We start from the raw sequence: 21672 nt of genomic DNA on the forward strand, positions 1-21672 counted from the left end.
CTGCATTAGGAGCATGGAGTCTTAACCACTGTACTACCAGGGAAGTCCCATGTTCTGAATTTTTAACACTATTTAGGGAGTTTTGGACAATGCTATAAGACTAAGAAAATAATGAGTATAAATTCTGGAAATGAATGTGAATTTTCTGGAAAGAAAATTTTTACTTTTTACATCATAGAAAAATAAAACTATCAGAAGGAAAGGAAAGTACAATAAAGTGGTCAATTTCAATATAATTATATACAAATTATTTATCATCCACCAGAAATGCCCAATAGAGTACATGGTAGGTGTGCCATTTATTTATTGTCTCTCAGCCCCCAATACATTCTTTTTGTCCTACTTTGTGATAATGGAGCCGGACCCCACAGACAGTTCTCCTTTGCAAGCCAATTTGATGTTTGTCTTTGTCAGCAGAGGGCGTTGGAAGAACACTGTAAGGCCACACTGGAAAAAAGGGACTTTCAAGTTCCTTCTTGTGCAGTTTTGCAGTGGAGTCAGTAGAGGGAGGAGAGGGAGCTCAGTAGCAACCACTTCAGCTGTCCTCATAGAACAGCCTGGGCTCATCCCTTCCAGCAAGTTGTTCAAGCAAATGCAGTAAGGTGTGTGTAGTAAATATCTGCAAATACAGAAAAATGGAATTAATCTAAATGTCCAAGAGTAAGGGACTTTAAATGGAATATGGAACTTCCATGTTTTGGAATACTATGCAGCTTGCAAAACAGATGGATTTTATTTACAAATTCTGATTTGACTCGAGCCAACAAAACATTAAATACAATGATTCCAGATTTATATTAGAAATATTCATAACTGTAGAACCTAAGACTAAAGTATCAATAGTGCTTATTTCTGCAAGGCCTTATTAGGGATATTTTAATTTTTACCTTCAGTTATTCAACAAATATTGTGCCAGGCACAGTATTTTAGGTGCTGGAAGTAGGGCAGTGAGAACAGTATGATCTCATGAAAATTATACTCTAGTAGTGGGAGGCAAATATTATACAAATAAACATTAGGAAGAAAAATAAGGCAGGGCAGAAGCATGGCGGCGGGGGTGGGTGGGGTGCTGTTTACATAGGGTTAGGGAAAAACCACTTTGAGGGAGTGTCATGTGAGCTGAGGGAGGAAGCCAGCCTTGTGGATATGGATACCTTTATGATTTTCCATACTTTATTTTCTTTCCCACACTAAGGGTGCAATACTTGCATAATCAAACAACAACCACAAGAAAGGATTTTCTATTTCAGGAAAAGATCTGGAGCCTCAGATCTCCAAGGGGAGTAAGAAGGGGGTGGGAGCACGTCCTGGAAAGGAGAACCCAGAACTTCCCCGACGCGGCCTCCCTGCTTTAGATTCTCCCCAGCCCAGAGATCCCCGCTATCCTTCAGACAAATCTGGTGGGAGAGTGCGGGGCTTGGGCGGGGGCGGGACTCCAAAAAGTATAAACGAGTCTCCCAAGGCCGAGCTCCAGCTCCAGGACGACGGCCCCCTCAGCCCTCGACCCACTTTGGAGCGGAAAGAGGCGGGGACGGAAGAAAGAGTCCACGCCACAGCATCCCTTCCGGCGGAGCGGGCACTCCCCTCGTAGTTGGGCCAAGCAACATATTTGCCCAGCAGGCCAGTCTTGGTTTTCCCTTTTCACCCTCCACGGGCCAGAGGAGCACAGAAAACTGGAAAACAAACCGAGAAACAGAAAGACACCAGGAGTCTAGACGCAGACCCCAGCCTGGGGGCGTGGGTGTTGGCGCGCATGACGTCACTGCCTTCTGATTGGCCATCGCTGGGAATTCTCCCCGTTCATTGGTCACGCATCAGGGAGACGGCCAATATAATGGGTGAACGGCCTCCTGAAGAGTGTAGTTGGGAGTGCTTCCCTCCGCGCATGCGCCCTCCCGTTTCCCGGCGAGCCCCGCGCGAATTTCCGGCGTCGAGACCTGGCGGCGGAAACTGGGAACGCTCCGGGCTCTGTGGGCGGTGTATGTCCCGGGGGGCGGGACCGGCGACGCGGGCCGCCTGCCTCCGAAGTAGAGTGCGGGGTTCCGGGCGTCCGGGGCCGGCGCCCGGAGGCAGAGGCCCAAGGGGGCGCGCACCGCTGGGAGGTGCGGGGAGGGGTAAGCCTGGGGCACCGCACCCGCTTCCCGCCCCTTCGCCTCTCATCTCCGCGCAGGCAAGGCTGCTGGGACCGAGCGCGGGGCTCCGGCCGGGTCCGCGTTCCCGACTGCCGAGTAGTCCTGCTGAGCGACCCTGGTGAGTCCTGCTCTCTCCGAACGGAGCCTCCTCCACCGTCACTGGAGGATGAGCATGGAGAGCGTACCTTGCAGGGGTGTTGTGAAGAGTAGGAGAATAAAGTAAATAAAGTGCTTAGCGTGTAGTAGAAAAGAACTGGAAGCAACCCGAATATCTCACTCGGGTGGGTATTCATTAAGAAACGAGTACATCCATACCGCGGAATCTTCTAGAGCGGCTGATGAAGAAGCATTGCCGGGTAGAAAAGCAAATGACAAAACAGTATTGCAGTAAGACCTCATTTATGTAAAAACACGCACAAAGCACTCCCCCCCCCACCCCGTTTCTATGGATATATTTCCAGTAAATGCACAGGGAAAGATTTGGGAGGCCATATGTCAGACTGTTAATGGGGGTGCTGCTGCAGTGTGGAAGGGAGAATTTCTCTTTTATGTATTTATGTGTTGTTTAACCCCCCCCCCTTTATTACAATGGTTTGTATCACTTTTTTGTTGAAAAAGCAATTAAAGAAAACTCCAAAATACACACCTTTCAGGACTTGTGAAGAGTAGCAATAAGGTATAACTGTGTGTCACGTTCACGTGTATCTGTGGATGAACGGCTTAGGATGGTGTCTGTGGGCCCTTTGCTGACACCCAAGGGCCAGATGCCTTTTGGAATTAAGAAGTTTTCAAATTTGAGAAAGATAATGCAGTACATATATTGTATATCAACTAACACTGGCAGCAGAATCTGGGACAAAACATTAGTTTTAAAAACATTTTTTTTTCTTTGGGCACACTGCATGGCTTGCGGATCTTAGTTCCCCACCCAGGGATCGAACCCTGGGCCCCTGGAGGTGAAAATGCAGAGTCCTAACCACTGGACAGCCAGGGAATTCCCAGTTAAAAAAACTTTTTTAAATTGAAGAATAACATACAGAAATATACATCAGAAGTACAGCTTGATGAGTTTTTACAAACTGAACATATACATTAATACTGCTGCCATAGAACATATGAACATTTACGTTAAGTGAGATAAGTGGGGATTATAAATATGATCATCTCATGTCAGTAGGCCAGGTGTTGAAAACCTAGACGTTTTGGATTTTGGAGCTGAGGATGAAGGGCCTTGGACCTGTATTGGTAGGAGAGAGAGTCACGTGAGCAAGAGTAAGGCATTACAGGAGATCCTAAGAAAGGCTTCAGGGCTAGGAAGAACGGGAGCTGGAGTCCCTGGATGTCCCTCTAGACTGGTGATTGCTCATGTACCGCCCCCCTCCTGCTGTTTTGCTCTTTCCCCAGGAGTGCCTGTCCAGATGTCAACCCAGCTGCCACTGGGGGTCCCTCTGGGCAATTGAAGGCCTAGGTTGAGGCTAACCAGCCCTGAGCCTTAGGCCGGGGGAATGGCAGCCCCCCCAGAGCCTCAGGACCAGGCTCCTGGGGAGGGAGAAGGGCTTCTGATCGTGAAGGTAGAAGATCCCTCCTGGGAGCAGGACTCTGCCCAGCAGGAAGACAGCAGGGATTCAGAGGCATGCCGCCAGCGCTTTCGGCAGTTCTGCTACGGGAATGCGGGCGGGCCCCATGAGGCCTTCAGCCAGCTCTGGGAGCTCTGCTGCCGCTGGCTGCGGCCAGAGCTGCACACCAAGGAGCAGATCCTGGAGCTGCTGGTGCTGGAGCAGTTCCTGAGCGTGCTGCCCGTGGGCGTCCAGGGCTGGGTGTGCGAACGGTGTCCAGGGAGTGGTGAGGAAGCTGTTGCCTTGGTGGAGGACCTGCAAAAGCAGCCAGTGAAAGCTTGGCCACAGGTGAGGGGCCCCTTCCACATCCAGGGGCACCTGGATGGCATCTGGACTGAGGAGAGGTGGTCGTTTCAATAGAGAGGAGTGCTCCTGGGTTCAGGGTGGGGGTGGGGGTTGAGGGGTAGGACATGGAAAGTCAGAGGGAGTGTCCACAGGAGTTTGTCATAATGTGTGGCCTTTCTAGAAGACATTGTTCAGGTGAATCCGGTTTCTTTTTGGTGGCTTTGGAGGGCAGCAGCAGGACCACAGTGGGCATGCTCCAGGATGGCAGGTTTTAGCTCTGCAGCTTCTGCAAATGTTTATTTTGTCCTGCTCTAGGCCGGGCCCTGGGGATACAGAGATGTGCATAGTGAGAGCACCAGAGGGGGTGTGAGAAGGTAGAGCTGTCCCTGTGAACCCTGCTGCCTTGTGGGGTGTTGGGTCCTTGACGCTGGAAGCGTCTGGGGAGATGCTAATGTGTGGCAGGGGTGTGGGGTTCTGCCCTTGACAGGAAGGTTCCCCCCCAACTGCCCCTTGCTTAGTGGCTCTTTGATTCTTGCCTTTAGGGGCTGGTTCTTGCCTCACGCTTGGTAAGGGAGTGTCCCTGGGCACATAGCACTGCCGGGTGTCACATTCTCATCTGGTCTTTCCTGGGACCCGGTGTTGACCTTCTTCCCCACACCCAGCCTCATGAGGGACGTGTCCTGTGTCTCCTTCCCAGGGGTTAAACTCTGTCTCCCCCGTCTGGTCTCGGTGCTGATGAGCATATTGTGGTTCCTGCACAGGATGTACCCTCGGAGGGAGCGGAACCCGAGGCTGCAGTCCAGGGATCCCAGGCCCAGGGGCCTCCCCGGAAGGCAGGGACACGAAGCCGGCCATCTATACCCTGGGAGCAGCACAGCCATGGTGGTGAGTAAGCTTGAAGGTGGCAGAGTGGCTGGGCAGGGACCTGAGTCCTTCCTGGGCGTTGCCCTAAGGGGAGCAGGTAGGGTATTTCTGTCCCGGGAAGGCAAGGCACGTGTGTGTATGTGTGTGTGTCTGTGCGTGTGTGAGTGGAGGAGAGTGCGTGAGATCTCACTCCCGATCTGGGCTGGCCTCTCTGAGGCTCCATTCTTTCCCTTCAGCCCAGCTTCCGGCTCTTCTTAAAGAGGGGAGCACCAGAGAGATGACAGATACCTGCTTTGCCACTGGGGTGAGTTACCAGTCCCTCTGTCCCCTCTGATGCTGATGAGTCCCTGAAATGGGCCTTGCCTTCTCACCAAGGCCTCCTCATCTAGCCTTTCCCAGCCTGGATTCATCCTGTTTCCCGTCCCAGCCCCCTTTCTGTCACTGCCCGTGACTGCCTGGGGAGTCCTGAGCAAGGCAGCCCTGAGCTGGGTTTTCTCACCTCATTCCAGGGACCTGTGACATTTGGAGACATTCCCTTCTATTTCTCCCGGGAAGAATGGGGATCCCTGGACCCTGCTCAGCGGGATCTCTTCTGGGACATAAAAAGGGAGAACTCCCGGAACGTTGCCCTGGGTAAGCAGTGGGCACAGTGGGGACCCTAGGGGTCCTTGGCTCTTCTGAGCTGGAGGGTGTCGCAGCAGGAGCACCGGGTGGGCCCAGTCTGGCCCCACCCCTGCACACCCTGCTGGAATCCTCGTCTTCCTCCCTGCTCCTTATTTAGCTGGCTCCAGGAGGGCCTTCCCTGCGTCTCTTTAAGAGCCCCGAGGGGTTTCATTTGTGCTGGTGTTGACGGTTCTCTACCTGTGATCACATGGGCACCACACCAGCACTGTGCTGAGCATGGGTACAGGCATCTTCTCAGGGGACCCTCACAAGCTGCTGCACAGAATTGTGTGCACATTTATAGACAAGGGACCTGAGACTCAGAGAGGTCGGAAGACACTGAAGGGACGGAGCTGGGACTTCATGCAATTGTGGTTGTGAGGTGCATACAGACACCTGCTCACTAGAGGCCACACTGCCCAGTTTCTCTCCAGGCCAGGGCCTTCCTAAGCACTGTTTAGGGATCATTGCATTGAATCCTCACAACTCAATGGGACCGGCTGGGATCCCTCCCAACAGCATCCATTTGTTCTTGAGCTGAGAGGACAGGAGCTTGTGTAGCTGGAGGAACTGTGTTAGCCAAGCCCTGTGGCTCCTTGGTTGCCGGTAACGATGGTGAGGGTTTGGGTCACTTACAGACCATCGAATCTGTGCAGTTTTGGAGTCTGACTAGCCAGGGCTCCAAGTGGGCCACAAGATCCCAGCTGTGCGAAGGACGCTAGGTTAGTTAGGCCTGTAGTTAGTAAGTGCCTTTGCTGGAGACGCCTCGCAGGCCCCTTGCCTCCTACTCTGAACGGTTTCTCTGCAGTCGTTGTGTCCTCTCCCCATTTCATGGAGGAGGAAGCTGAGGCTGGGGGCTACTAGAGCCCAAGGCCCTCCGAACCTGAGCACCCGAGCGCTGGCCCAGACCCCCGTTACTGCCTCCCCTCAGCCCTGGCCTGGAACTGCGTGGCACTGAAGAGGCCGCCTCCTCCCCGCTTGCAGGTTTGGGGCCCAAGAGCCACAGCGAGAGATCCCGGCTGGAGGAGGCGGTGACGGCGCTCCCGTGCCAGGCAGTTGGCGATGTGACCGTGTCCTGGAGGCCCGAGGAGGCTGAGACCTGGGACGGCGGGGCCTGGCTGGGGGCACCCCGGGGGCGGGCGGTGGGGGCGCGGCGGGGAAGGCCGCCCACGCGGCGGCGGCAGTTCCGGGACCTGGCGGCCGAGAAGCCGCACAGCTGCGGCCAGTGCGGCAAGCGCTTCCGCTGGGGCTCCGACCTGGCGCGCCACCAGCGCACACACACGGGCGAGAAGCCGCACAAGTGCCAGGAGTGCGACAAGAGCTTCCGCAGCTCCTCGGACCTGGTGCGCCACCAGGGCGTGCACACGGGCCAGAAGCCCTTCTCCTGCTCTGAGTGCGGCAAGAGCTTCAGCCGCAGCGCCTACCTGGCCGACCACCAGCGCATCCACACAGGCGAGAAGCCTTTCGGCTGCAGTGACTGCGGCAAGAGCTTCTCGCTGCGCTCCTACCTGCTGGACCACCGGCGCGTGCACACAGGCGAGCGGCCCTTTGGCTGCGGCGAGTGCGACAAGAGCTTCAAGCAGCGCGCCCACCTCATCGCCCACCAGAGCCTGCACGCCAAGATGGCCCAGCCCGTGGGGTGAGGGCCTGAGGGGCAGCCCAGGTGGGGTCCCCGCCTGCCTGAATCCACCAACCCTGCTGCGGGCAGGACTGCAGGGCCCCCCACTTGCAGAACCCACCTGCCCTGCAGGCCCACGGACCTGGCCATCACCCCCCAGGCATGGACTCCCCTGTGACCTCGTCACCATGCCCCAGCTGCTCTGGGGGTTTTCTTGCCCCCTGGTTTCCCGGAGCCCCCGCACATTCCAGGCAGGTGGCCTGAGCGCAGGGGAGAGGCTGGGGCACAGGGAAGTGTGAGGACTCTGGCAGGCCTGGGGTCCCCATCCCAGAACCCCCTTCAGTCTTGCTTGGCCCTGTCGCTCTGTTCCCGACCTTCTTGGCTAGGTCTGTGGGCCAGGCCTTCTGTCCTGCCATCCTGTGCCTTCCCACGGAGGTGGAGGCTAAGCCTCAGGGTGCTGCTGAGCTCTGGGAGAGTCAGTCCACACCTGTGAGGACCTGGGTGCTGGACGCGGCCACAGGGGCTCTCTGGCCTTCACCCCTTCCTGTTTCCAGGCATTGACCACTCTGCCCTGTCCCAGCAGCACGGAAGCTGCCTGCCTCTGCTCTCAGCCAGCTTGCCCCCAGCTGAGTTCCTGAGAGTCACCCTCCACCAGCCTGGGGAGGGCGGTGTTGGCTCCAGGGACAGAGGCCACCTGTGCAGGCCAAGAACAGGGCTGGTGGAGGCCCGCTGCCCCTGCTGCCCCCCACTCTTCTGGAGTCTTGGGGTTTGTGGTACTTAACACTAGCACTCCGTCAGCACGTGTCGCTGACTCCCGAGGCACTGTATTCCTTGCAGAAGGGCATTCACAGGGACACACCACAGGCCCTCCCAAGGCGCTGGCCCAGCTGGCCTCAGAGGGCAGCAGAAAAGTTGAATAAACGTGAAAACTTCCTTCAGGCTGTTCTTGTTCTTTAGGTGGCTTCTGGGGGTCGGGGGTGACCTGGAATTCGTACCCCTTAGCCTCCTGGCCTGGTGGTCCTGGTGGCACGTGATGCTAGATAGTCATCAGGTGGAGCCACAGCCTTGGCTCCAGGTCACCTGGGCCCCAAGGGCTGCCATGGACCTCAGGTCTTTATCCTGTCAGCCAGTGCCTGCCCTGGTCTGAGGACAGCTCAGGGTGGGACAGCTGGTGGCACCCCTCCCTACACAGCAGGAGAGTGGGGGAGCTGAGTGAGCCGTGGGGTCTTCAGCAGGCCACTTCCTCTCTCCCGTTGATGAAATGAGGACGTAGGCTCAGAGCCCATGACTGGTCAGGGTGGTGGCTCACGCGGAACCTGTGCTCAAGGCCCTTAGGGAGAGAGTGCTGCTGAGTCAAGATGGGCCCTGCCCCGTCCCCACCCAGCCCTTTACATCTGACCCTCTCCTGCCTGGCCCCAGGCTGGGCCCTGAGGAGCTGGTGGGCGCATGCTAAGAGTCTTACCCCGAGTCCTTTCTGACTCACCAGGTGGTGGCTCAGGGACCACCGGAGAGGCAGTGGGGGCAGGCTGAGACAAGGTGTTTTGTCCCTCAGTGTGTGTGTCAGCCTCTCTGCCCCCCATTTAACCTGGGCTTCATGCTGAGGTCACTGAATGGACCCCATGTCCCAGATGAAGCTGCTGGGGTCTCACTGGACAGCTGTGTCCAGCTGGGGGTTTCTAGCTCTGGGGCGGTGCCCTTCGCTGCTCCCCATGCCCTCGGGCTGACAGTTGCTGTGTGTGTGTGTGTGTGTGTGTGTGTGCGCGCGCGCGCGTGCATGTGCTTTGGCACCCTGCATGAGTGAGTAGGGGTGATGGGTGGCGGGAGCAGTGCACGATTTTTTTTGGTGCTGGTGGCTGGCTCAGAACAGACACTGGGGTGTAATGAGATCAGATAGCAGGTGGGCCAGGAGCTAAGAATAGGATTGAGCACAGGCTCCTGGTGCAGGTGGGAGTGTGTTAGTGCCAGCCAGGAAGTAGTCTGCTGGAGCCAGGGAATAGAGTAGGGCCTGGGGGCGTAGGACCCAGGGCCCAGGATTCCAGGGCTGGGGGCAGAGTCCAGTTTAGCTCATAAACAGAGCTGATAGGACGGGACTCAGAGAGGCCAAGGGCTGGGACCCAGAGCATTGGCACTGGGACTGGGAGGTGAACTCTGTGTTCAAGGGAAACCCCCACATTGCCCCCATGGCTTTCTTGGTGGCTGGGACCCTGCAGGTGGCCTCGCAGATGACAGATACTCAGGAGAGCCTGGGAAGAAAGGTAGTCAGAGGTACTGCCTGACCCAGCCCATCACTGGCTCCCAGCTGAGCCCCACCCTGTCCCATCTCTGGCCTTGCCTCCCCAGGGTAAGTGCAGCATGCAGGGTCCAAGGGTGGCCCTGATTGTCAGCAGCTCTGAGGTGTTGGCGTCTACACTCACTGTCCTGGAGGGTGTGATCCGGACCCTGGGCTTTGAGAGCTGCCAGAGGCGGGAGACCTCAGTCCAGGTGAGCCCTCGCCTGCCTCCTCCCACCTCTGCCCCCAGCCCCACCTGGGGCCTCCCTGGACTCAGGCCCAGCACTTGCTCTTGCCTTAGGGCGTCCGTGAGGAGCTGGTTAGGTTCCAGGAGCAGCTGGATGCCCACAGGGGCCCTGTGGGCTGTGCTCTAGTGGCCTTGGTGGCCCCCAGCGAGCAGCCCCAGCAGCTGGTCTGGGAGCTGAGCCGCTGTGAGGCCCTGTGGGGCTGCCCCACCATCTTCCTGCTGCTCTCTAGCGCTCCCAGGGGTGAGTGGGCTGGCCAGGGACCCCCGGTTGCAGGGCAGGACAAAATGGGGTGGGGGTGGGCAGGAGGGCTGAGACACTCCCTCCAGGCCTGTGTGTTGCTTCCCCACCCAGCTGCCGCGGAGCCTGGAGCCTGCCTCACCCACCTGGGTGAGCTCCGTGACTGCCATCCTCACCGGCCGTTGCTACAGCTGCTAACAGAGGTGAAGGCCCAGAGGGGGAGTCCGGGAGGGGGGCTGCAGCTCTGCTGTGTTGTCCTGGACCCGTGACCCCGCACATTCGTTCCGCAGTGTAAGGACTTGTCTGCACACGGGCGTCAGCCTCACCTCCAACCCCCACCCATGCCCCTTCTCACAACCACTCAGAGTCCCCCAGACGTTCCAGTATTTTCTCAGCTCTGTGCCTTTGCCCAGGCTGCTCCCTCTGCTTGGCATCCCTCCCTGGCATCCCAGCCTCACACAGACACTTCCAGGCGTCAGCTGTGCCCCTCGCTGTCCCTGGGTCGACGCTTGTGTTCCCGTCCACCCCCGTTCACACGCACTTGGCAGTGACAGTCCTGTCAGACCATGGATCCCTGGGGGCCAGGGTTGGGGATGATTAGGTCTGGTCCCGAGGCCCGAAGTTCTCAGTGGGCATTTGGGTGCTCACAGGGTGACTCTGGGGGTAAGGATGGGCCCCAGCTCTGCTCCACAGCTCTCCCCAGCCTGGGGCCCTCCCCAGGTGGTGCCCACCCTGTGAGCCTTCCCAGACAGGCCCTGACCTGCTCTTGGAGCACCCCGCCTCTGTGCACGCTGATCCCTGAGCCCCTGGGAGCAGCACGGCTAATGGTGTGGCCACTGTCTGCCTGAGGCTATCCATGTCCTGGGAATCCTGTGACATTAAGCCTGAACCAAGACCCCCTTGGGCCCTCCCTTTCTTTTGTCTGTCTCCTCCCTCCACTCTGGCAGAGGACTCCAAAGAGACTGTAGTAGCCAGGAGCCTGGCCAAGCTGTTCCCTGGAGCTAGGGTCCTGTCCCCTCATAACTGCACCCCACAGAGCGGCTGCCTGAGGAGTCCTCTGCCCCTTGCCAGGTCTTTGACAGGACAGCTGAAGAGTCCTCAGGGGCTACCTACTGCCCAGTCCTTCGGAGCTGCTTGCGGGGGGCACTGTGCCTCGCAGACGTGGAGCACTGGGGGCCTGAGGTGAGGGGGACAGGGCAAGGGTCCAACCACGTGGCAGCAGTTTTGAGTGGGACAGAGGCTCAGGGAGACCTGAGCTGGGGAGGCGAGGAGCTGGGAAGTCCTCAGACCGCTTTGAATCCACCTTAACCCTGTTTGTAGCCAGAACCCAGCCCCAGCACTCTGTATGACCTGTCTGGGACCAGGGCCGCCCACCTCCTGGCTGTGATCCAGGACCGGCCTGGGGCCCAGCACGATGTGGAGGCACTGAGGGTCCTGTGCCAGGCCCTGGGCTTTGAGACCACCCTGAAGGTGGACCCTACAGCCCAGGTGAGGGGAAGCCCAGAACTTCTGGGGGTGCTCTGAGGAGGGGGAGCCCCCACCAGGACCCTGGGCACCTCCTGGGCCTCTTACCAATTGTGAGCAGGAAGTGCACCCCCACTCTAGCCTCCATCCTGCCTGTTGCACACATTGGGAATCCACTTCCCTGCCTCTGGAAGCCCAGTCTCCAGGGCCCCTGCAGCCTCCCATGCTGGCCATTTCTCCACTCCCCTGCTCAAGGCCCTGGCTGGACCCTCAGGCTTTTCCTGGGAGGGTCTCATGTTCCTTCCCAGACATCTGTCAGCTCACTGCCCTCCCCTCACAGGTCTTAACTTTTTAGTACAGCTACTCCCCCAGGGCCGAAGAACTAGCTGCTGGAGACTAGACCCACGTCACCTCCAATGAGGTCATGCTGGGCCTTGCAGTGGGGAGGTTAGAAAAAGGACTTGCTCCCCGGGCCTGAGGCTGGCAGGATGGGGGAGGTAGTGTGGGCAGGGGGCTAGAGAAACCACCCGGAGGAAGGGCCACTGGGTACTAGGGAGGCCATGGCCCTGCCGCAGGCCTGATCTCATCACCACCCCCAGGCTTTCCAGGAGGAGATGGCCCAGTTCTGGAAGTGGCTGGACAGCGGCAGGGGCCCTGTGAGCTGTGCCCTTGTGGCCCTGATGGCCCACGGTGGGGCTCAGGGGCAGCTACTGGGGGCTGATGGGCAAGAGGTACAGCCAGAGGCACTGGTGAAGGAGCTAAGCCGCTGTGGGGCCCTTCGGGGCTGCCCCAAGATCTTTCTGCTTCAGGCTTGCCGCAGGGGTGAGCAGGGGCTGGGGCCCACCCTGGAGGCCCGGCTGGGTCCGGCCCTGCAGCTTGCCTCCTGCTGCCCTAGCTCTCCTCACCCAGCCCTCAGCTTCCCAGGACTTGCTAACCACCTCTTCCAGGTAGCCCGAGCAATGCCCTTTCCCCGCCCCCTCTCCCAGCCTTTCCTAGAGGTCATGTCCATGAACTTGAGCACTTCACCCTCAGCACTTGTCATTCAGAGCTTTGAATGTTTCCAGCCTGGCAGGCTGCCCAGGAGCTCTGGGGGCTGGGGGCTGGGGGCTAGAGCCCTGGAAGCACCCCCGGGTGCCTCCTGAGTGAAAGGACCTGACTGTCCCCTCCTTCCTCAGGGCACAGGGACACTGGCCTGGGGCCCACAGCTCTCCCCTGGTTCAGGTGCTGGCTGCGGGCACCACCAGCCACCCCCTCCCAGGCAGATGTCCTCCAGATCTATGCTGATGTGCAAGGTGGGTCTGCCTATCTCAGGGAACCTGGGCTTGGGTGTGGCTGGTGGGATGAGCTGTCTGGAGAGCATTTCCAGGGCTCTGAGCTGGAATTCTCCTTCTTCTCTCTGCCAAGAGGATGGGAAGGAAAACCTTAAATGGCAAAGGCCTTTGAAAATTGAGGGTTTCTTCCCCTACGTGAGCCCGAAACAACCCTGGAGACAGGAAGGTGAAGTAGCTTTCTGAGGTCACTCAGCTCGTAAGCGGCAGGGCTGAGATTTGAAACTTGACCTGTGTTTCCTGCTTTGCACTCTTTCTACTGCCCTGTGTGCCCTTGAGCAAGACTGGAGGAGACTCTTGGGGCTGGTAAAGTCCCAGGCTGCTGGGTAAAAGGCGTTGGTCTCTCTTGCAGGCAGCTTGTCCAGGGGCCCTACTCCAGGGAGCTCTAAGCAAGCAGACATCCTTCTAGTCTACGCAGCTGCAGAAGGTAAGGGGACGGGTCATCACCAAGCCCCGTTACACAGGGCCCAGCCTCCTGACCAGAGATCTGAAGTGGCTTTAGGGGCATCGGGGGCTTGGCTGTTGGAGTGCAGGGGCACCAGCCTCACTGCAGTTAAGCCATGTTCCTTCCATGTGTATTATTTATGATAATAATATCATAACGATGGTGAATACATATTGAGGGCTGATCTGCTAAGCCCTGTACCTGCAGCCTTTCCTCTAGGCTGTAAGTTCCATGAGGGCAGGACAGTTTTGTCTGCCTCAGGGCCCTGGCCAGTGCCTGGCACATAGTAGGCTCACAGTAAATGTTTCTTAGATGTTGAATCCATTGTATATTCACTCCACAAACATTGAGCAACAACTTGATCCAGAAGAGAGAAGTTCCGGATCCCTGCCCCATCCCCTTGCCTGACTCCTGGGGTCCTGTGTGCTTGCCCCCACGTCCACCAACAATAGGCCCCTGGGGATTGGAAGGCAGCTGACAGGGACCCAAGTCTGACCCTCTGGTCCTGGTCCCCTGGCCTAGGCTGTGTAGCCTATAGGGATGAGAAGGGCTCAGACTTTATCCAGACTCGGGTGGAGGTCCTCCGAGCTGACCTCAGGGGAGACCTCCTGGAGCTGATGACTGAGGTGAGTTGGGGGGTGGGGGTGGTGGCCTGGGGAGAGGGGCTGGATTCATCCTTCTTCTCAGCCCTGGTGTTCTGATCACCTCCTTTTCACCCCATTGCTGAGAGAGGGATGCCCCGCCCTCAATCGTATGAGATGGTTGAACACACAATACCCGGCCCTGGACACTGAGACAACATTTATTAGCCACAAATGCTCACAGCTGGGGGAGGAGGACACCTCAGGCCATGCAGGCAACTCGGGGGTTGCCCTGGGGGCAGAGAGAACTAGCAGGGGCTGTAAACGCAGGCTTTGTAGTAACCGGGGGTGGGGTACTAGTTTGAATAGTTTCACAGGCTGGCAGGGAACTGAAGCCCCTCAGGTTGAGGACGGAATGGAGTGCGGCTGGTCTAGCTGGTGGGGGGACTAGCGGAGTGGGGGGGGTCTGCTCTTCCCTGCTAGGTGGGGGGCACATCTGACAAGAGCAGGGGAAACCAAGGGGGGCTGAGACCCAAAGAGGTCAAGGCAGCACTTGAAACTTTAGTCCTTACAATACACTGGGTACCTGGCTGAGCACCAGGGGCCTGGTAGTCCTGGGCACAGGTTGAGTGGGGTCCTCACAGGTCAGTCGGCAGGTGGGCGAGCTGGATGTGCTGGGTCCCGACTGTGATGCGCACCGCAGGGCCTTTCTGGAGATCCGCAGCTCCTTGAGGCGCCGGCTCTGCCTGCAGGCCTGACTGCGCCCGCGGCCACCCAGAGGGTGCTGACAGTGGGTGGCCATACACCAGCGCCACCCCTGACCCCATCCAGTCCTCAGTTTCCTCATCTAAAAACGGCGCGATAGCACAGGAGTCTCAGCCGGCATGGAATAAACATGATGATCGCTGTGCACGTGAACAGTGCCTGCACGCAGGGAGCTACGACAATAAGTGAGATAATATATGCGGACGGCCTGGCACTTCGGAGGCTGGGCCCACCGGCTGAGGAGGGGGAGCAGGGGAGGCGCCAGAGCAGCCTCCTGGACTAAGAAACCCAACATGGGCTGGGCTGAGCCGGATGTCCTGAAGGAGCAGCGCGGGGTCCACAGCATCCTTCCAGCACACGCACCCCACCTGCACCCCACGCTGGGGCCACGGACGGGGCCTCTGCCTACACGGCAGTCAGAGTCCAATCAATCTGGGGCCACAAGACTGGAACAGAGCATGGCAGGTTTAGCGGTGCTGTGATAGGGGAAGCAAAGGGGCTTCGGGAGCAGTGGGCAGCTCCTGACCCAGCGCGGGCCGGGGGCACATAGGAGAAGAGATCAGGAGCTTCTCGGGACAGGAGGGGCCTGGGGAACCTCACCCAGGCTCGAACTTTCAGCCACAGGCCCACTTTACTGGTGCTCAGGAGAGCTCTGCCGCCCAGCTCAGAGCACCGCCCACACGGAGCCCAAGGGGAGGGGCTCCTGGCCAGTGTGAGCATGCGCGTTAGGGCGCACCGAGCCCGCGCCTAGAAAAGCTTTAGGAGAAAAGCTAGCAGCGTGTCAGCCGCAAGGCCGCGTGGCCTAATGGATAAGGCGTCTGATTCCGGATCAGAAGATTGAGGGTTCGAGTCCCTTCGTGGTCGTTGCGCTCGCTCTTTTTCTCCCACGCTTAAAATTTTCCCTTCTGCTCCCTTCGCGGGCCTAGGACCCTGGGGCTGTGTCAGCCACCCGACCTCCAACCCCTCGGATGCAGCCCTGCTCCTGCAGCTGCGGAGGTCGGGACACCGGATAGACCTTGTGTGGAATGTGGGGACCTACGCTGATCAGACCCAGGCGGAATGCTGACCCTGAAGCCCCACGGCCATGAGTGCCGGGAGCCCACAGGGGACTGGCTGCACGAATATAGTTCAGATGACGAGAAGTGCGACAGACGAGGGGTTGGATTTTTGCAGGGGTGGGTCACCCCCAAGGGGTTAGCGGACGGGGCAATTAAAAATATAATAGATTATTGTGATGAAAAAGTTTTGGAAATAGATAATAATGATGGTTGCACAATATTGTAAATGTAACTGATGCCAGTAAATTGTACACTTAAAATGGTAAAAATGGTAAATTTACGCGTATATTTTACCACAATAAAAATGTAGGAAAAAATTAATAGATTATTTCGATTTCTTGCAATGAGAGTGTACCCTTAAATGATTAGTATGAATGTATATTTAAAAATTTAAATGTAAAGAATATGCCCAGGATTGAGTTCTTGCCAAGGGATTCTGGCTAAGCGGAATGACCAGTGTTGGGACCTCCTCCCACCAGGGAAAAACCTGGAGGAATGTATCTCTACAGTGGGACTTTGGGGTTGTGAGTGTCACTGTCTCCTTTATCGATTTTGTGATGTCTCAGTGGTTTACTAAGGGCTCATAAATAAAAAGAAATTTCATTAAGATAAACATTTTTATTATTTCCCCACTTTTACTGAGATATAATTGACATATACAGCACTGGATAAGTTTAAAATGTGCAACATAATGATTTGACTTACATACATCATGGAATGACTATCACAGGTTTAGTGACCATCCATTATCCTTGTGATGAGAACTCAGGATTTACTCTCTTAACTCTTAGGATTAACAATTCTTGTAACGTACAGCAGTGTTAATTATCTTTATCACGTTGAACACTACACCTCTAGTACTTATAACTGGAAATTTGTACTTCTTGACTGCCTTCATCTAATTGCCTCCGTGTCCCCCATCCCCACCCCGCCTCTGGTAGCCAGAATAAGAGAAATATTTTAGAGATGGGAAAGAATACCCATCTTCTGGTGAGGAAGTAAACCCTGCGTCCTTTGATACTACAGTTTCACGCTCTACCAACTGAGCTAGCCAGGCAGATACCGAGCCATTACGGAGGGTCCTTAGGACAAAGACCTAAGGACATTTGGCTCTGCTAAAAACCGCATTGACTGGGGACCAGGAAACACTTTCGGTCTAAGAGGCATCGTGGGGAGGAGGATGAAGACAGGGAACGACAGTTTTCCCAAGCGCCCAGCTGTTCCTTCTCTCCCTTCCGCTCCCACATTTTGCATAGCGAACGCCTTCTTGATGCTAGTTATCCCAGGACTCGGATTCTCCTAAAAGCAGAGGGAAAGCGCTGGTCCGGGACTTGATCCCCAGACCTCCTACATCGTAAGTGAGGATCTTACCCCAGCTCCATCCGCGCGTGCGCGGTCTCTCCCGCGTCCCAGGATGCGCGGGGACAGGCGGATCCTGAGCGGATGCACCGGCCGAATACCGAAGTCAAGGGGACTAAAGACCCGCCGAACTGGAGCCAGGAAGCTGTGTGAAACGTGCAGGAACCGCTGGGAAGTGACAGAAAGACTGGTCTAAGACTGCTGAGGGAGACTTTTTACCAGCCCCGGTGGCCTAATGGATAAGGCACTGGCCTCCTAAGCCAGGGATTGTGGGTTCGAGTCCCACCCGGGGTAAAAAAGGTGCGTTTTAAACCCTCTGGGTAGAGGAAAAAGTGAAATGAAGCCGGCTCCTCTAATTACCTGCGGTTCGAAATTAAAGGTCCTTGGGGCTTATCCAGACCAAGCTAAAGTTGGACAAGGCTTACTTTTTTTTTTTAGCAGACAATAAACTGCATATATTTAGAGTGTACAATTTGGTATCCCAATCTCCCAATTCATTCCCCCCAACCCTCCCCACTTTCCCCACTTGGTGTCCATGTGTTCTCTACACCTGTGTCTCTATTTCTGCCTTGCATTTCCTCTTTCATAGTTGTTAGCATTTGCCTTATGTATTGAGGGGCTCCTATATTGGGTGCATATATATTTATAATTGTTATCTCCTCTTCTTGGATGGATCCCTTGATCTTTATGTAATGTCCTTTCTTGTCTCTTGTAACATTTTTTATTTTAAAGTCTATTTTATCTGATATGAGTATTGCTACTCCAGCTTCTTTTGATTTTCATTTGCATGGAATATCTTTTTTCATCCCCTCACTTTCAGTCTGTATGTGTCCCTAGGCCTGAAGTGGGTCTCTTGTAGACAGCATATACATGGGTCTTGTTTTTGTATCCATTCAGCCAGTCTGTGTCTTTTGGGTGGCGCATTTAGTCCATTTACATTCAAGGTAATTATCGATATGTATGTTCCTAGTACCATTTTCTTAATTGTTTTGTTTTTGTTTTTGTAGGTCCTTTTCTTCTCTGATGTTTCCCGCTTAGAGAAGTTCCTTTAGCATTTGCTGTAGGGCGGGTTTGGTGGTGCTGAATGCTCTTAGCTGTTGCTTGTCTGTAAAGCTTTTGATTTCTCTGTCAAATCTGAATGAGATCCTTGCTGGGTAGAGTATTCTTGGTTGTAGGTTCTTCCCTTTCATCACTTGAAATATATCGTGCCACTCCCTTCTGGCTTGCAGAGTTTCTGCTGAGAAATCAGCTGTTAACCAGATGGGAGTTCCCTTGTATGTTATTTGTCGTTTTTCCCTTGTTGCTTTTAATAATATTTCTCTGTCTTTAATTTTTGTCAATTTGACTACTATATGTCTTGGCGTGTTTCTCCTTGGGTTAATCCTGCCTGGGACTCTGCACTTCCTGGACTTGGGTAGCTATTTCCTTTCCCATGTTAGGGAAGTTTTCAACTAGAATCTCTTCCAATATTTTCTCAGGTCCTTTCTCTCTCTTGTCTCTTTCTGGGACCCCTATAATGCGAATTTTGGTGCGTTTAACATTGTCCCAGTGGTCTCTTAGGCTGTCTTCAGTTCTTTTCATTCTTTTTTCTTTATTCTTTTCCACATCAGTGATTATCACCATTCTATCTTCCAGGTCACTTATTTGCCCTTCTGCCTCAGTTAATCTGCTGTTGGTTCCTTCTAGTGTATTTTTCATTTCAGTTATTGTGTTGCATATCTCTGTTTGTTTGTTCTTTAATTCTTCTAGGTCTTTGGTAAACTTTTCGATCTTTGCATCCAGTCGTTTTTCAAAGTCCTGGATCATCTTCACTATCATTATTCTGAATTCTTTTTCTGTAAGGGTGTCTATCTCCTCTTCATTTAGTTGTTTTTCTGGGGTTTTATCCTGTCCCTTCATCTGGTACAAAGTCTTCTGCTTTTTCATTTTCTCTGTCTTTCTGTGGCTGTGGTTTTCAGTTCCACAAGGCGAAATACTGCTGATACTGCTTGATACTGCTGTCTGCCCTCTTGTGGAGGAAGCTATCCAGGAGCCTCCTGTGTGCTTCCTGTTGGGAGGGACTGATGCTGGGTAGGGCTGGGTGGGCAGAGCTCAGTAAAACTTTAATCTGCTTGTCTGCTAATGGGTGGGGCTGTGTTCACACCTTGTTGGCTATTTCGCCTGAGGCCACCTAGTGCTGAAGCCCAGAGATTCTTTGGTGGGGCTAATGGCGGACTCTGGGAGGGCTCACACCAATGAGCACTTCCCAAAACCCCTGCTGCCAGTGCCCCTGCCTCCTCGGTGAGCCACAGCTGCCCCCCACCTCAGCAGGCAACCCTCCAACACCAGCAGGTAGGTCTGGTTCAGTCTCCTATGGGGTCACTGCTCCTTCCCCCTGGGTCCTGGTGAGCACACTTTTTTGTGTGCCCTCCAAGAGTGGAGTCTCTCTTTCCACCAGTCCTGTGGAGTTCTTGCAATCAAATCCCGCTGGCTTTCAGAGTCTGATTCTCTGGGGATTCCTCCTCCCGTTGCTGGACTCCCAGGTTTGGAAGCCCGATGTGGGGACCAGAACCCTCACTTTAGCAGGTGGACTTCTGCAGTATAACTGTTCTCCAGTTTGTGAGTCACCCACCCAGCATTTATGGGATTTGATTTTAAAGCGGTTGCTTCCCCCCCCCCCACCATCTCATTGTGGCTTCTCCTTTGTCTCTGGATGTGGGGTGTCTTTTTTGGTGAGTTCCAGTGTCTTTCTGTTGATGATTGTTCAGCAGTTAGTTGTAATTCCGGTGCTCTTGCAAGAGGGAGTGAGCGCAAGGTTTACTTTTTTAAAATTTATTTTTGGCTGCATTGGGTCTTTGTTGCTGCGCACGGGCTTTCTCTAGTTTCAGTGAGCGGGGGGCTACCCTTCGTTGTGGTGTGCAGGCTTCTCACTGCGGTGGCTTCTCTCGTTGCAGAGCACGGGCTCTAGGCTCTCGGGCTTCAGTAGTTGTAACACATGGGCTCAATAGTTGTGCCTTGTGGGCTCTAGAGCACAGGCTCAGTAGTTGTAGTGCACAGGCTTAGTAGTTGCTCCGAGGCATGTGGGATCTTCCCGGCTCAGGGTTCGAGCCCCTGTCCCGTGAATTGGCAGGCAGATTCTTAACCTCTGTACCACCAGGGAAGCCCCAAGGCTTACTTTTTTGATAAAGATGTGCACATTTTCAGATTTCGAAAGAGTGCTTGCTTTCTTTACGTTATTTTAATAACATCCATTCTACTTGATATATAAATAATTATTCATCTTTCTAGGTGTGTTAATTGTATTGTGGTTACTTATATTTTTTAAAGTCCTTATTTTTTATAAACAGCCAATTTTTTAGAAATTAAATTATGCAATATCTGGTGTGCTTTAAATAGTGGTCTGGGTGGTGACTACAGTTAATAACACTATTGTATACTTGAAACTTGCGAAGAGAGGAGCTCTTAAGGGTTCTGGTCACACTCACACAAAAGGTAACTATGTGAGCTGATGGATGTGTTAATTTCACTGTGGTGAATATTTTACACTGTAAACCTACATCAAGTCATCATGCTGTATGCCTTCAATACATAACTTTTTTTTTTTTTTTGCCAATTATACCTCAGTAAAGCTGGGGAAAAAAGATAATGGGCTGGATGTAGGTACAGACAAAACAAGCTTTTCCACAAGTAGATGACGGCTTAACCAAGCACATTATACTATTTTCTCTGCTTTAGTGCATGCTTGAAATAGTCCATAATAAAGTTTTCTCTTTTTTTAATCCATGCAATCCATGTCTTCATCCTCAGGGTAAAAATCTCCCAAACTGCAGGACATGGTGGGGAGTAAAATCAGAAGCCTCCTCTACCACATGCCCGAAGAGGAGATGGCCGCTGAGTCTTTGTCACGTATACGTATAAGCACATAGTTCTCTTTCACTTTTAAAAACCGTGAATGGGACTCTTCTGTTCTTTTGGCTCTGGCCTTACTTCTCCTGCTTTCCCAAGCAACTGGGGTGCCATCATCCCTACTCAAATCAGGGACCTCATCTTTTTTTTTTAAACTTTATTTCTTTATTGGATTTAGTATTATTTTTTATTGGCTGTGTTTGGTCTTCATTGCTGCACATGGGCTTTCTTTGGTTGCAGCAAGTGGGGGCTACTCTTCATTGTGGTGCATGGGCTCCTCACTGTGGTGGCTTCTCTTGTTGTGGAGCACGCGCTCTTGGCGCATGGGCTTCAGTAGTTGTGGCACACGGGCTCAATAGTTGTGGCTCACGGGCTCTAGAGTACAGGCTCAATAGTTGTGGTGCACGGGCTTAGTTGCTCCATGGCATGTGGTATCTTCCTGGGGCATGGTTCAAACCCGTGTCCCCTGCATTGGCAATCAGATTCTTAAAGCGGCATCTCCCACCATCATATGTGGCCTGCAGAGAACAGCAACCACAGAGCTATCCAAGTCTGCTGTTGCGTCCCTCCCCAGTGTTTCTCAATGCCTGACGGGAGGTAGCGTCCCTGGGGCCCTCTCAGTGGGGTGGTGGGTGTGCACATCATGGATGATAGACCCTCCCCAGCATTTCTATCTCACAAACTCTCTGGATTCCTTTATCTACATGATGCCAGGGACATTCTTGAATCTTAATCTCCTTAAACACAGGCCACCATTGAGTTCAATGCTTAGCTAACCAACCAAGAAACCTGGCAGAGCCACATGCAGCTACACAAGATAGCATGTTAGATACAGGCTTGCTGGGAAGTGCACCC

At 54.4% G+C, this 21672-nt stretch overlaps 2 protein-coding genes and 2 non-coding genes across 5 annotated transcripts; all 4 read left to right on the forward strand.

Moving 5' to 3' along the window:
* The first annotated feature begins 1933 nt into the window (after positions 1-1933).
* On the forward strand, positions 1934-8105 carry ZNF213 (zinc finger protein 213). 2 transcript variants are annotated; one of them, XM_057747361.1, is made up of 6 exons: positions 1934-2250; positions 3537-4036; positions 4349-4407; positions 4795-4918; positions 5407-5530; positions 6545-8105. In XM_057747361.1, the coding sequence occupies exons 2-6, from the start codon at positions 3638-3640 to the stop codon at positions 7201-7203; spliced, it is 1365 nt and encodes a 454-aa protein (XP_057603344.1). In that variant the 5' UTR covers positions 1934-2250; positions 3537-3637; the 3' UTR covers positions 7204-8105. The 2 variants fall into 2 exon arrangements, with proteins under 2 accessions (XP_057603344.1, XP_057603343.1); XM_057747360.1 differs by lacking the exon at positions 4349-4407 and adding an exon at positions 5134-5201 and having other exon boundaries at positions 1940-2250.
* Positions 8106-12076: 3971 nt separating this feature from the next.
* Positions 12077-14508, forward strand: LOC130859889 (putative caspase-16). The gene is made up of 5 exons (XM_057747374.1): positions 12077-12218; positions 12572-12688; positions 13077-13151; positions 13692-13795; positions 14395-14508. The coding sequence occupies exons 1-5, from the start codon at positions 12077-12079 to the stop codon at positions 14506-14508; spliced, it is 552 nt and encodes a 183-aa protein (XP_057603357.1).
* Positions 14509-15306: 798 nt separating this feature from the next.
* Positions 15307-15379, forward strand: TRNAR-CCG (transfer RNA arginine (anticodon CCG)). The gene has a single exon. It is a non-coding gene; the product is annotated as a tRNA-Arg (tRNA).
* A 1774-nt stretch (positions 15380-17153) lies between these two features.
* Positions 17154-17226, forward strand: TRNAR-CCU (transfer RNA arginine (anticodon CCU)). The gene has a single exon. It is a non-coding gene; the product is annotated as a tRNA-Arg (tRNA).
* The last annotated feature ends 4446 nt before the right edge of the window (positions 17227-21672 follow it).

The sequence above is a fragment of the Hippopotamus amphibius genome, chromosome 9 (genome assembly GCF_030028045.1).
Source record: "Hippopotamus amphibius kiboko isolate mHipAmp2 chromosome 9, mHipAmp2.hap2, whole genome shotgun sequence".
In the NCBI taxonomy this organism is placed as follows: domain Eukaryota; kingdom Metazoa; phylum Chordata; class Mammalia; order Artiodactyla; family Hippopotamidae; genus Hippopotamus; species Hippopotamus amphibius.

Coding starts and splice junctions, on each gene's coding strand:
- LOC130859889 (XM_057747374.1), top strand. CDS start 12,077: ATGGCCCACGGTGGGGCTCAGGGGCAGCTACTGGGGGCTGATGGGCAA. Junction 12,689..13,076: donor GATCTATGCTGATGTGCAAG/GTGGGTCTGCCT, acceptor TCTCTCTTGCAG/GCAGCTTGTCCAGGGGCCCT. Junction 13,796..14,394: donor TCCTGGAGCTGATGACTGAG/GTGAGTTGGGGG, acceptor GGGTCCTCACAG/GTCAGTCGGCAGGTGGGCGA.
- ZNF213 (XM_057747360.1), top strand. CDS start 3,638: ATGGCAGCCCCCCCAGAGCCTCAGGACCAGGCTCCTGGGGAGGGAGAA. Junction 4,919..5,133: donor GGAGCAGCACAGCCATGGTG/GTGAGTAAGCTT, acceptor CTTTCCCTTCAG/CCCAGCTTCCGGCTCTTCTT. Junction 5,531..6,544: donor CTCCCGGAACGTTGCCCTGG/GTAAGCAGTGGG, acceptor CCCCGCTTGCAG/GTTTGGGGCCCAAGAGCCAC.